Source organism: Mus musculus, chromosome 12 (assembly GCF_000001635.26).
Source record: "Mus musculus strain C57BL/6J chromosome 12, GRCm38.p6 C57BL/6J".
Taxonomy (NCBI): Eukaryota; Metazoa; Chordata; class Mammalia; order Rodentia; family Muridae; genus Mus; species Mus musculus.
Genome location: NC_000078.6, coordinates 19,488,316 through 19,502,550, shown reverse-complemented (window position 1 = coordinate 19,502,550; position 14,235 = coordinate 19,488,316). Strand labels below are relative to the sequence as shown.

Here is a 14,235-nt window from a genome sequence, read left to right as displayed (position 1 = left end):
GTGTGAGTTGTGTTGAACCTGACTGGACCCAACAATGTAAAGGCTTTACCACACTGCTGACATTCATAGCATCTGTCACCAGTACGAATAGTCTCATATAAAGAAGAATATACATAAAAAGAAGCTCAATGAAAAAGCTTCACCATACTAAATAGATTCACAATGTTTCTACCCAGTTAAAATTCTTCCATGATGAAGATAACTACAAAATTGTGCAAAGGCTTTACTAAATATACTCAGAAGGTTTCTCCCTCAGCCTTTCAATGGCTAGGAACAGATCTCATGACCAAACCAACTCTCAGAAAAGCAAACATTTAAATTAGTGTTTCTCCACCTAGCGGTTTGTCTTGTGTATGCCTAAAGAACTATGACATGCAAAGGCTTTACTACATTCAAAACACTGACATGGGTTCTCACTTGTATGTGATCTTTTATGTCATCGTAGATGACCGTGACATCAAATGCTTTACAACACCGATTACCTTCCTAAAAGGTTTCTGTCTTCTATGTGTTCTTTAAAAATAATGGAGACTATAAAGTTGTAAAAAGTCTTTACCACATTGATTATAGAGACAATAACTTTGAGAAAAGGCTTTATCACATTGATTACATTTCTAAGGTTTCTTTCCATTATGGGTTCTTTTATGATACTAGAGACAACTGTGACCTGCAAAGGCTTTACCACATTGATTACATTCATAGAGTTTCTCTCCAGTATGTTTTTTTTTACATTTCAACCTTTTATTAGATATTTTCTTCATTACATTTAAAAAGCTATCCTGAAAGTCCCCCTATACACTCCTCCAACACTGCTCCCCTACCCACCCACTCCCACTTCTGGGCCCTGGCATTCCCCTGTACTGGGGCTTAAAAAGTTTGCAAGACGAAGGGGCCTCTCTTCTCAATGATGGCAGACTAGGCCATCTTATGCTATATATGCAGCTAGAGACATGAGCTCTGGGGGTACTGGTTAGTTTCTGTTGTTGTTCTGCCTACAGGGATGTAGACCCCTTCAGCTCCTTGGGGACTTTCTCTAGCTCCTCCAATGATGGCCCTGTGTTCCATCCAATAGATGACTGTGAGCATCCACTTCTTTGTTTGCCAGGTATTGGAATAGCCTCACAAGAGACAGCTATATCAGGAAAGTATGTGTTCTTTTATGATACTGGAAATGACTGTGACCTGCAAAGGCTTTACCACATTGATAACATTCATAGGGTTTCTCTCCAGTATGTTTAGGTTTCTGATGTTGGAGATGACTGTGACGTGCAAAGGCTTTACCACATTGATTACATTCATAGGGTTTCTCTCCAGTATGTGTTCTTTCATGATGTTGGAGATGACTGTATTGTGAAAAGGATTTACCACATTGATTACATTCATAGGGTTTCTCTCCAGTATGTGTTCTTTTATGATATTGGAGATATCTGTATTGTGCAAAGGCTTTACCACATTGATTACATTCATAGGGTTTCTCTCCAGTATGTGTTCTTTTATGACATTGGAGACTACTGAGATATGCAAAGGCTTTACCACATTGATTACATTCATAGGGTTTCTCTCCAGTATGTGTTCTTTTATGACGTTGGAGACTATTGAGTTGTGCAAAGGCTTTACCACATTGATTACATTCATAGGGTTTCTCTCCAGTATGTGTTCTTTTATGACGTTGGAGACTATTGAGTTGTGCAAAGGCTTTACCACATTGATTACATTCATAGGGTTTCTTTCCAGTATGTGTTCTTTCATGATGTTGGAGATGACTGTATTGTGAAAAGGATTTACCACATTGATTACATTCATAGGGTTTCTCTCCAGTATGTGTTCTTTTATGATATTGGAGATATCTGTATTGTGCAAAGGCTTTACCACATTGATGACATTCATAGGGTTTCTCTCCAGTATGTGTTCTTTTATGACGTTGGAGATGACTGTGACGTGCAAAGGCTTTACCACATTGATTACATTCATAGGGTTTCTCTCCAGTATGTGTTCTTTTATGACATTGGAGACTACTGAGATATGCAAAGGCTTTACCACATTGATTACATTCATAGGGTTTCTCTCCAGTATGTGTTCTTTTATGATATTGGAGATGACCGTATTGTGAAAAGGCTTTACCACATTGATTACATTCATAGGGTTTCTCTCCAGTATGTGTTCTTTTATGACGTTGGAGACTATTGAGTTGTGCAAAGGCTTTACCACATTGATGACATTCATAGGGTTTCTCTCCAGTATGTGTTCTTTTATGACATTGGAGACTATTGAGCTGTGCAAAGGCTTTACCACATTGATTACATTCATAGGGTTTCTCTCCAGTATGTGTTCTTTCATGATGTTGGAGATAACTGTGTTGTGAAAAGGCTTTACCACATTGATTACATTCATAGGGTTTCTCTCCAGTATGTGTTCTTTTATGATATTGGAGATATCTGTATTGTGCAAAGGCTTTACCACATTGATTACATTCATAGGGTTTCTCTCCAGTATGTGTTCTTTTATGACGTTGGAGACTATTGAGTTGTGCAAAGGCTTTACCACATTGATTACATTCATAGGGTTTGTCTCCAGTATGTGTTATTTTATGATATTGGAGATATCTGTATTGTGCAAAGGCTTTACCACATTGATTACATTCATAGGGTTTCTCTCCAGTATGTGTTCTTTTATGACGTTGGAGACTACTGAGTTGTGCAAAGGCTTTACCACATTGATGACATTCATAAGGTTTCTCTCCAGTATGTGTTCTTTTATGAGATTGGAGAACATTGTGACCTGTAAAGGCTTTACTACATTGATTACATTTATAGGGTTTCTCTCCAGTATGTGTTCTTTTATGACTATTTAAACTACTAAGTTGTGCAAAGGCTTTACCACATTGATGACATTCATAGGGTTTCTCTCCAGTATGTGTTCTTTTATGACGATTTAAACTTTTGAGTTTTGCAAAGTCTTTACCACATTGATTACATTCATAAGATATCTCTCCAGTATGGGTTCTTTTATGACGTTGGAGATGACTGCATTTTTTAAAGGCTTGACCACATTGATGACATTCATAAGGTTTCTCTCCAGTATAGGTTCTTTTATGATATTGAAGATGACTTGGTGTTGGAAAGGCTTTACCACATTGGTTATGTTCATGTGTTTTCTCTCCAATTTGTCTTCTTTTATGACTTTGGAGATGACTGGGACATGAAAAAGCTTTAGAACGTTCATTACATTCATAGAGTTTCTCTCCACTATGATTATTTACATACCTGCAATGAAAATTGGCACATGTGATATGTTTACTATATTAATTTCCCTGTTCAATCATTTCATCAAGATGAATAAAGTTTACAAATTGGTCTAATGATAAAGATGTACCAGATCATCTGGTTTTATCACTTTATATGTTCATGGTGTTCTCCCTCATTATGGGTTGTTTTGCATCTTTCGAGATATCTGTGATGGTTATTACATGGCTGTCATTTATATCATCCTTTTTATATGGGATATTTATATGATGTATTTCATCTATATGAGGAAAATGGAACAACCCAGAGCTTTATAACACTAATTGCTTTCATAAATTTTCCTGTAGCGTGAATTGTACCACATTTGAATGTAAACCAGGACAAACAAAAGAATTTTCAAATTCCTAGTACCCATAAAGATTTTCTACAGTGTGAGCTTGGGGAAGTTCCCAGTAAAATTAGAAAACCAATTCATTGCAAACTTTTATCATACTCAGAATGTCTACCAAAGATAGAATCTGACAATTTTCTCACAGTTCTGGGATAGAAAGCGGTACATTGCTTCTTTCAATATCCCTATGCTCAAATGGCTTTTGTCAATTGTGACACATGATATATATATTAATAGAAGAGTAACAGATGAAAGGTTTCCACACTGCATTCACACTGTTTGACTTTTTGTTCCTCATAGACCTGTAATATATGAATTAAGGTTTCTCCTATGACAACGCTCTTGACTCTCATAAACTGTACGCTAAACAAATGATCAATTTCACTATAAAGATATGAGTATCACCAACTTTCCCATGGATTATTTGCTTATCGGAAGGTTTTGCATATATATTTATTACTATTCGATGTGCAATATCTAAGTCTTGTAAGTCTATACACATTGTCAGATCAGTATAGCTCTAGTAGAGGTACAAATTGAATAAAGGTATCCCTTAAGGCAATGTTTCCTCATCTTTTTTTTGAAAAAAGGAATGCTTTGATAGATAAATCAGATAACTATATCTAGGCAGTACATTTTTTTAAGAATAGTATAATTAGGGCTGCCGTGATGGCTCAGTGGTAAAGAGCACAGACTGCTCGTCCGAAGGTCCTGAGATCAAATTCCGGCAACCACATGGTGGCTCATAACCATCTGTAACAAAATTTGATGCCCTTTTCTGGAGTATCTGCGGACAGCTACAGTGTACTTATATTATAAAATAAATTAATAAATATTAAAAAATATTGTAACTATAGTTACATTTCAAGTATTGACATTTTACACTCCTGCTTTGATTTAGAGCGTCCATATCATAGTAAAATTTCCTTAGAGGCATAATTGCATAAGCTTTCACGAGAAAATTACCTTTCATTTCTTCTTGAACTTTGACAATGTCTTTCAATATGATGGTTTTCCCAAGTGTAGCCTAAAAGACAATACCAGAATAATGAATGATGCAGTATTGGAAATAAGGCAAAATTAAAGGTACTGTGAATTTTCACATCACTGGACACTATTTATTCAGCTCAATCTTCCTTGTTCTCAATTGAAATAACAGAGCCCCATCACTAACAAAGAGACATGTCTTCCCACTATTTTGAAAAGCAAAAGAAAATTCACAGTCATACCTATAACAGTGAGGTTCCAGTAGGTCTCCAGCATTACATCTTTGTAGAGACTCTTCTGGGAAGGATCCAGCAAATTCCACTCTTCCCCAGTGAAGTTCACATGCACATCATCATAAGTCACTGCATCCTAAAATATCCCATACATGTGTACATCACAAAGCATGGTACTGACATCACTGTAAAGTAAATGTTCGCTTCCTTGACCATATATTCATGTAATTCTGGTGCTTCCTCCACTGACTTCCTGACACAAAATCAGCTTTTGAAACAATTGCTGTTGTTGTTATTGTTGTTGTTGCTCTACCTTGCAACTCTGCTGATGTGATTGTTTTCCTCTGAGCAGAAGCATCTCAGGTAATAAATGTTTTACATGGTTCTGTCAGATCACAGCCCACCATACTGGGAGCTCAGACTAGAAACTAAAGCTAGAAAATGAAGGCAAAAACATTTGACAAACACTACTTCCTGCCTTGCTTTCTTGGTTGGTCACTCTCTCATGCTCTGTAGCCTCCCTGAGCCTTGGAGCAGGCTGATCCAGACTTTGACCTTGCTGCCACTAAGAAGGATATTACCTAGTGTCTTAGTCAGGGTTTCTATTCCTAAACAAACATCATGACCAAGAAGCAAGTTGGAGAGGAAAGGGTTTATTCGACTTACACTTCCATACTGCTGCTCATCACCAAGGAAGTCAGGACTGGAACTCAAGCAGGTCAGAAAGCAGGAGCTGATGCAGAGGCCATGGAGGGATGTTACTTACTGGCTTGCCTCCCCTGGCTTGCTCAGCCTGCTCTCTTATAGAACCAAGACTACCAGCCCAGAGATGGTCCCAACCACAAGGGGCCTTTCCCCCTTGATCACTAATGGAGAAAATGCCTTACAGTTGGATCTCATGGAGGCATTTCCTCAACTGAAGCTTCTTTCTCTATGATAACTCCAGCTGTGTCAAGTTGGCACATAAAACCAGCCAGTACACCTAGGGTAGAGCCTTCTGACCTTGATGGCTCTATTTGCTCTTCTCCAATACTCTGCTTCCTGCTGAAAGATCCTGGAGACTATCTGGAGACAAGCCCTGTAGATCGCCTATGGGCTGGCTCCAGGCACAAAGAATTTGCTGGCAGAGGATGGGCCTACCCTCTTTATAAGCAGGGACTCTCAGTAAACTTCAGAGGCTTTGAACAGAAAGGATTGTCTTGGCCTCATTCTTTTGTTGCCCTCTGATCTCTTTCAGCCCTGGGCTGCCTTTCTGGGGAACCCAGTTCACATGGCCACAGGCAGCTACAATTCTCACCTAGCTCTCTCATCCAACCTAAGACCACTTGCTTCCCAATATTGCCACCCTTCATGGAAGAGTCTTCCTATATCAATTATCAACACTATCTCTCAGAGACATAGAAACCAGCCATTCTGATGAGGGCACACCTGCAACTGAGGCTCCTTCAGATGACTGTAGTCTGAAATGTTGAGTTAAAACAACTATGACACAGAGACAATAATAAATGAGAAAGTTGTAAAATTCCAAAACCAACGATCTAACCATATCAATTACAGGACCCCTGCCACCACATCAGGGAGTTGGAGTATTGTCTGAGTCAGGATAAAATGGGAAGGGCTCCTTGATCAGAGCATGGGAAGATAAAGGGGAATGGGGTGAAGAGAGGCTGCACTGCCCTGCCCTGTGGTTAGGTGTCCTTAACCCTGGATTCCCAGGTCAGTGAGACCAAAGAGGTGGCCAAACAGCTGGAAGGTGAATACAGGAGCAGATTGCCCCACAGACCTGGAAATAAGACTGCTGGTCTAAGGAAGATATGTTAACTTTGATGGAAGGGATGAAAAACAACTTCCCATATACTGACAGCTCCAAGTTCAAAACTACAGAGTCACATATAGACTGAGAACAGGGTTGTTTAGAAGGGGGAAAAATGATGTCTTTGTCCTTTCCACCCTGTTTTGCAGAGTCTGATTTTGCCCTGAATGCAGTCATAAAGAGCTCTCTGTCAGGGGCAATTTAATGGGTACAGGTCCTTTTGATAAGAAGGACTTAACCCAAGTTGGAAGGTGAGTAACTATATCAATTGGGATGGAAACAGTCTCACTTCCTCTCTCAGTAAGGGAATACTAAAGTGGCACACACATAATAGAGGGCCACGAGGGGGCGGTGAAGGCTACTCAGCAGATTCCACCACTTGTACAGAGGAGAAAATGAAGACAGGATTGCAGCTGTGAGCCATGGAGCAGGGTTCCAAGACTGCTTTAACTTCCCATAAATTAAGACCTTATTTATGGTCTTACAGCACACGACCCTTGTTCCAGGCCCTGGAACATCTTCCTAACCCTTTCTTGCCATGACTCTCCAGCATTTCCACTTCATTGGAGTTCCACATTCGCTTTGTTCGTCTACTTCCATGAGTACTCAAGAAAAATCAAAAAACCAAGGTACACAGACACATTTCTGACAGACAGGTCACTGATACAAAGAACAGCAATGACACATCCTAACAGCGGTCTTTCAACCCTTCAGATTGAGGGTCTTGGAGTTCCAGTCAAAGCATCAAGGTTTTATGCCCAACTCATAGAAACTGCAATGATCAGCACAGAGCCTATTGCAATGCAAACACACAGAGGTCGTTTTTATGAGCTCAGTAACAAGGACTCTCAGCAGTCAAACTCCCATTAGGTACAAACTGAGAGATCAAGTCTAGAGGTTTTGAGTATTTATTGTAGTTACAACAAGGGTGGGGAGTTTGCATACAAATCAGCATTGTTAATATTTTAAAAAGTGTATGTCTGGCATAATGTGCAGGAATGAACCAAGGGGGGGAAAAATCTGACAACCATGATGGGTAAGCTGTTTTTGTTTTTGTTTTCTATAGGAGGTCTTAGTTATCTCTATGTAGCTGATCCTGCTGATGTACCTTAACTGGCTGTTGATAAGGGGATTTTGTCATGGGATTTTTGCTGGAATGTACAAATGTACATTCTCAAAAAGCAAACTGTTTGGGATTTACAAACTCATATTTGTTCCTAACCCCCTGATTATAGACAGAAACTCCTGGTTAACCACAACCATGCCTGTCTGTAGACTAGACTTTGTCCAAAGACCTACCTCACTATCTGTTACTGCAGACACTAATATCAGCTGCCCTTACCACTGGAACAGAATGCCACTGGAAATTTCTTCTCCTCCTGTGCAAGCCTCCTATAAACACCATAGACAATCCACACCTGCCCATCCATTCCTGCCTCATCCCTGTGTCTCAGCCCCCACTTGGGCAGATACTCCCTGTTCAACCACATTCCATGCCTGAAAGGACACAAGGTAAGCTTCCATAGATCAACTTCACGATTGATTGATTTACCCCAGATTCAATTTTCCCAGTTGTTCCAACATTGTATTAAACACAATGGGGTACTTGACCTCTCTCCTGTCTATGTCGCCTTATGGATTACTAAGATCTTCTGTTTCTGCCTGTCTCTTCTCCCAGCTTTTAATATCACAAAGCATCCACTGTTGACCATACCCACCAAATAGGTCAGTAAAATAGGAAACTGTCAGTGAACACTCTCTTCAAATCCATGCATCAAACAGTAACCCAGGAACAAAACTCCCACCCAAAAAGACAAACCCAGAGGCCAGTACCTAGGTCAATAATCACCCAGAGATGGCAACACACAAGCATAGCAACATAGAGAGTAACAGCCAGGAACAATTGCAACCAAGAAATCCAAGCTATGCCATCACAGCAGGTCTGAGAATTTAAAGCATGCAACAGATAAAGTGCAAAAGAGGTTGTTTGGGGGAAGGGAGAGGAGTGAGAACCTGGGGAAGGGATAGAAGTACACAAGAGGACCTGCAGACAGGCACACAGACAGGGATGAGAAAGTGAGCCATGAGGGGAGAGATGACAGAGAGTGCGCATGTGCAGAGAACAGAGACAGGGAACAAAAATAGAGAGCTGCTATAGCTGGTGGCTGATGTATATAAAGCACGCCTGACAACAGACACAGGGGATGGAGGCAGGAAATGACATAAGCAGTTGCTAAGTCCCTAAGAGCAGGACATGAGATTACCTGTACACTGACAACTACAGAGGCAAGGTTCACCCGCAGAACAGGAAAGGAAGACAGAATCTCAGGGATTCAAGATGAAGAGAAAAAATTGATATCTCAGTCAAAAAATGTGGATTCTAAAAGTTTCATGGCAACAAACAATTGGGACTTCTGCAAAATATGTGAAAACAAAATTACAAATGATTGAAATAGAAGAATATCCTCTCAGAGGTCTATAAATTTTCAATAAAACCATAAAAAATTCTGAAATTATTAAAGTCCCTTTGCCAAATAATAATCAAATCACTAAACATATGAAGTAAAAGATATGAAAAAACTGCAACAGAAAAAAAATTTAAAAAACCTAAACAAAACAAAAACAAGTATAATGTATGAAATCAGACCTACTAGATTTTTACCTGTCTTCTTAATGTATACTAAAAGACAAAGGGGTTTGGACATGTGTGCTACAGACTCAAAGAAACCACCCTTGTTTTCACAAGCCAGCCTAACTAAGGTCCAAAGGATTTGCGCAATGATATGGAAGTTATTCAGAGGTCACCCCCCCCCCCCCGATGGAGCAAGTGAGAAGCAATAGGAGAGACCTCACAGGTGCTCACATATGGCTTATACTTCCCATCCAGCCCCAGAGAGGACTCACCACCCCAGCTTCCACTGCTCAGCACCCTGCCCCTACCCTCTGTGGGCAGTAACCCTGTGCTCACCATGCCTCGAAATCAGAGCTTCCCTGAGGTCCTCTCACAGCACCCAACAGCAGAGCTCAGAGCAGGACACAGAGAACCATTCAAGCCTGCACAGCCACAGTGAACTTGGGGAAAGGCACCCATAAGATCCCGCCTCCTTGATTGGCCAGTGGGTCTCACCCTTCCTCAAGGTTAAAGTGTGCTTCATGTACAGGGCCAGAGCTTTTCCAGATCTCAGGTGTGGTTTGCACTACATTAGCATTTGAGCCTGTCCTCCAAGAGGACTCTCACCCCTCCCAGCCCTGGGGGAGAACTCAACATTCATGTGGGGCACTGGGCTAAGCATAGACAGGTTAGTCTCCCTTTGAGCTGAGGTCTAAACCCTGGGAGGGTGATAATTCCCTTACTTGATGAGGAAGGTATTAATTCCCTCATGCTTCTGGAACTCAGGCTCCTGCCTAAATTACCTTCCCCAACCCCCACCCCAGCCACCACAAGAGAAGCCTGGCTAAAAGTCAGGTAGGCAATATCCCAAGCTTCTGACCTTTAGGCTAAACTCCTCCCCAGTTACCTAGCAACAGTAAAGCCCATAAAAAGGACTATTCAGCCCCACCTATCTCTCTTGATCTCTCTCCTTTGTTCTCTTACCTCTCACTTCTCTCACTCCTCTTTCCTTTCTCTTTGTCTTCTCCTCTCCTCTCCTTTCCTCTCTCCCTCTTAATCTCTTTCTATCTAGCCTTCCCCCTTCTAGCCTTCTAGGGGGGGCCTCTCTCTTCTACCTTCTCTCTTTCTTCCTGCCTTTCTATAATAAAGCTCTAAAACCATAGAACATCTCTGCTCATCAAGGCCCACTGCTTGGAGGAAGGGGTAGGCTTTCTCCTAATGAGCCCTTTCTAATCAACCCATGGAAGGCCTTCATGTGCTCCAGTCAAGATCCACTGTGCTCACTCTCACCAGTGTGGGAACCTCTCATCCCTCATTCCTCTCTCCCATAACCCCAGGGCTTTACGAAAGTAGCCCCGGGGCTCCAAGGTTGGGCTGCCCCTTGTTCAGACCCGAAGAGTGGGTCAAAGGCTTAGATGCACACCTGGGGCTGAGAGGGGAGTGTATGGCAGCTCTCCCACATCTCTATCCAGAGCATAGGTGGAACTCTGGCAGGGCGTGTGCCTTCCCCCCTTTCCTTTCTTCCCCAGGGCCCCCTTTTAGTTTCCAACATATTCCAGCTCGGCTAGTCAGCTGCCTGCTCCTGCCCTCTGTGAGCAATGATCCTGCATTACCAGGACCTGACTTCAGACCTTGCCTGAGCTTGCTTCACAGCACTTGCTTTCTTCTTCCTGAAATCCAGCTTGCATAGCCCATTACCCAAGGTGCAGTGGGGTTATCAATCTGAGTGGGAGGGTGCCCAGGCAATGAACATTAAAGAGGAATTTTAGGAAACAAGAGTTTTGTTTGTGGCTCAGTGCTGGGCTCAGGGAGACTACAGCTCCCTTTCACCAGATGATACCAAACAACCCTGGGAGGAAAGCCAGGAACATAAGGGAAACACTGTTGAGCCTTCTTGGTAGCCAGCACATCGCCATCAGTGGCAAAGTAGAGAAAAGCCACAGTTGTATTAGGACAGGTTCTCTAGGTAAACATATCTCAAATCAGAATGAATTTCTTTATGGATATAGAAAGGAAATTTAATAAGATTGTCTCTCTAATGTCTAATATAGAAAGGCTCTCAGCCAAGGGAACTTAGAAAAATCAAGGACGGGTTATCTCATGTTGCAGAATATTACAGCTGATATTCACTATGTACCAGAATTCTGAATAAGTACTTAGTACTTGCACTAAGGAAACCCACATCTGTACAGTGAAAGGACATAGAAGAACCAACCAGAGTGGTCAGAATTCCTGTTTTGTCAACTGCTGAAACCCTGAGTCACATGACTCCACAGCCGCCACAGACTCTGCAGCCGAAGTTGACCTCTCTGAGGATGGGAGCAAAGAACCTGAAACACTGCGAGGGAAATGGGAACAGACAGGAGCGTTCCCAAAAAAGGTCCAAGGTGGCCAAGCAGCCTCTCCCTAGAACAGGGAACAAAGGGCTTCTGTGTCGGGCACTGCTGGTCCGGCTGCGTCCGGCTTTGGGGTACCAGAAACTTTTCCCGGGTGTGGGCGCAGGCGGAGGGCACTGGGTATCCGGCACCAGGCGCGAAAGCCTAGCGGGTGCCAAGGGCGCAGCGCGATCCCCGCGGCTCTAGCCTCCCGCCCGGCGCGGGCTACCCTACCGCTCACCTCCTCGATGGCTGCCACGGTGTTCCGGCACTGGGCCGTGCGCGTGGTGAAGCTAGAGGCCGTGGGTGCCATGTAGTCCTCAAGGGCCTCGGCCACGAATTCCGACACAGAGATCTGGTCGGGCATCGCCAGGGCTCCAGGGCGCCAGGGCGCGGACTGCGGCCGCCTCAGTCGCCCAGGACGCGGGCTCCGACACCGCCGCCGCTCGGGGAACAAAGGGAAGCGCGGGCGCGGAAGTCGCCGCGGGGCGCGGGAGCCACCGCTGGAGGCCCGGGGCAGCAGGGGCGCACGCAGCCTGCAGCTCTGCCCGCTGTGCTCTGGGGGCTGCAGCTACCGAGTCCTCTGCAAAGGAGCCAAGAGGGGGGCGCGCACAGTCAGCGGGAACTGCGCGCCACCAAGCCGCTGTACCGGACGCCTCCCGCGGAAAGGGGAGGGCCCGGCTGGGGAGGGCGCGGAGTCCCCGCCCGGCGGGGCGGGGCGCAGGCCTGGCCGCCAAACGGGTTGCCCGCCGCTACCGCGCCGCCAGGAAGCGGAGGCCTGGGCAAGGAGGGCTATGTGCGATCAGGGCCTGTCAGTGGCTGTGGGCTGCTGCGTTGCGTCTGCCTTCCGGAGGTGCTGGGGTTCGAGGGCGCGCCCTCTCATGAGCTGCGGTTCCCTGCTCCCACCCCGCACCCGCCATGACCTCTAGCAACATTGCCCAGAGGGCGTGGAGTGGAACCGGGGATACTGCTTCCCAGCTGGAAGGGAGCCCACCCTTTTGCTCCCCAATCCCAACGTTAGCCTCAGAACCCCCTGAATTCCCCACCAGAACCTCAGGAAAGGGCCAGTGAGACAGTGTGGGTAGCTCGCCCCCTACAAGACAGTGAAATCCTCCAGGGCACTTTAGCGGGACAAGATGTAGGGACAGTTAGTTGGGGATGCAATGATAGGGACCATGTTCTGTCTGTGGTCCTTCTCACAGCCTTAAGAAGCCAGGGATAAAGGGTAAAGGAAGGTGTTTTGCATGGGGAGTTGACCATGGTACAAACCGAATGGGAATTCAAACCCATAACCTTCGACTTGGAAGAATACTCCAACCCTTTTTAAGCATCCTGTTCCCTAAGCTTGTACAATTAGGGACACTCCCAATTACCTGAAGACAGTTTTACAGTGCTAGGCCAGGCTTCACCCTGAGAAAATCATAGAATGCAGTGATGTGCTGTGGGAAGTGGGGGATACCCAAGAGAACCAGAGGTAGAGATGGTTCTCAGAGAGTACTCCAACGCACAGCTGACTGATCACAGACAAAATTGGGCCAATAAATCATCTGAATTAGGACATATTCATCTATATCTCATTCAGAAATTCTCAGCTGTATTTTAAAAACCCAGAGTTTCTGAAGACACTAGTCAAAAATCACACCCTCTAACTCCCCGAGGCAAGAGGCATGGTTACTGCTGCTGCCAACAATACAGCCTAGAGAAACTTTACAAAAACCTTTTGTGGGTCTGAAAAGAAGGGAATGTGAGGGACATTATAAGCCCAACATGGGAAATAAAAGTGGTCTCCTGCTGCCATAGGACAGTAGACCAGTCCATCCTTTTAAGACTACCATGTACAAACATGCTGTATGAGGTAGCAGCTGAGGTCAGACATTATGTATGGCTTCTGGTATTTTACCAGCACTACCTGTGAATAAGTTCCGCCTTCACAAATAGCTGTGACAGTGGGTAGCTTTTATTCCTGCACAAGGCAATAAACTGCAATCCCAAAACTCTGCAACTCTCTGCCACTTTCCACCATTGTGAACATCCTTCCATTTAGTGTCTCAGGGACACACCTATCTCAGCATGTATAACTTGAGGGTATTGTGTTATAGCACAGGCTCTCCTTCACAAGGCAATTTTCTGATCCCTCTGCCTCTCTTCCCACCTATAAGTCCTTTTGTTCTTCTCTGAAATTGAAGAATATTCCCTGTGACTTTTCAAGGTTTTATTTTTGGAGACATGGTCTCTGTGATGCCTTGGGAAGTTAAAAGAAAGTAGTGTTTTTCCTTGACATAATATAGTACCAGTCAAACTAATCAATGTGTCTAACACACACACACACACAGACACATAGACACACAGACACACAGACACACAGACACACACACAGATACACACAAACACAGACACACACACACAGACACACACAGGGACATACACATAGACATATACACACACATACAAACACAGGGACACACACAGACACAGAGAGACACACACATACACAGGGACACACACACACAGAGACAAACACAAAGGGATACACATACAAACAGAGAGACACACACACACACAAACATGAACATAATTTAAGGT

General features: G+C 43.9%; 1 protein-coding gene and 1 pseudogene across 4 annotated transcripts in view; both read right to left on the bottom strand.

The window, feature by feature from the left end:
• The window catches only part of Gm3973 (predicted gene 3973), a 36,315-nt gene extending 23,984 nt beyond the window's left edge, over positions 1 to 12,331 (bottom strand). For 3 of the 4 annotated variants that reach the window (XM_011243935.2, XM_011243938.2, XM_011243936.2), the window contains exons 1-3: positions 11,894 to 12,331; positions 4,863 to 4,989; positions 4,600 to 4,660 (exon numbers count right to left, since the gene is read on the bottom strand). In XM_011243935.2, coding sequence (XP_011242237.1) covers positions 4,600 to 4,660; positions 4,863 to 4,989; positions 11,894 to 12,019 — 314 coding nt within the window. In that variant the 5' untranslated portion in view covers positions 12,020 to 12,331. Of the gene's footprint in view, positions 1 to 3,269; positions 3,936 to 4,599; positions 4,661 to 4,862; positions 4,990 to 11,893 lie in introns of those variants that run through there. The other variant, XM_011243937.1, reaches the window with a different exon arrangement.
• On the bottom strand, positions 1,296 to 3,076 carry Gm29738 (annotated as a pseudogene).
• Positions 12,332 to 14,235: the final 1,904 nt, after the last annotated feature.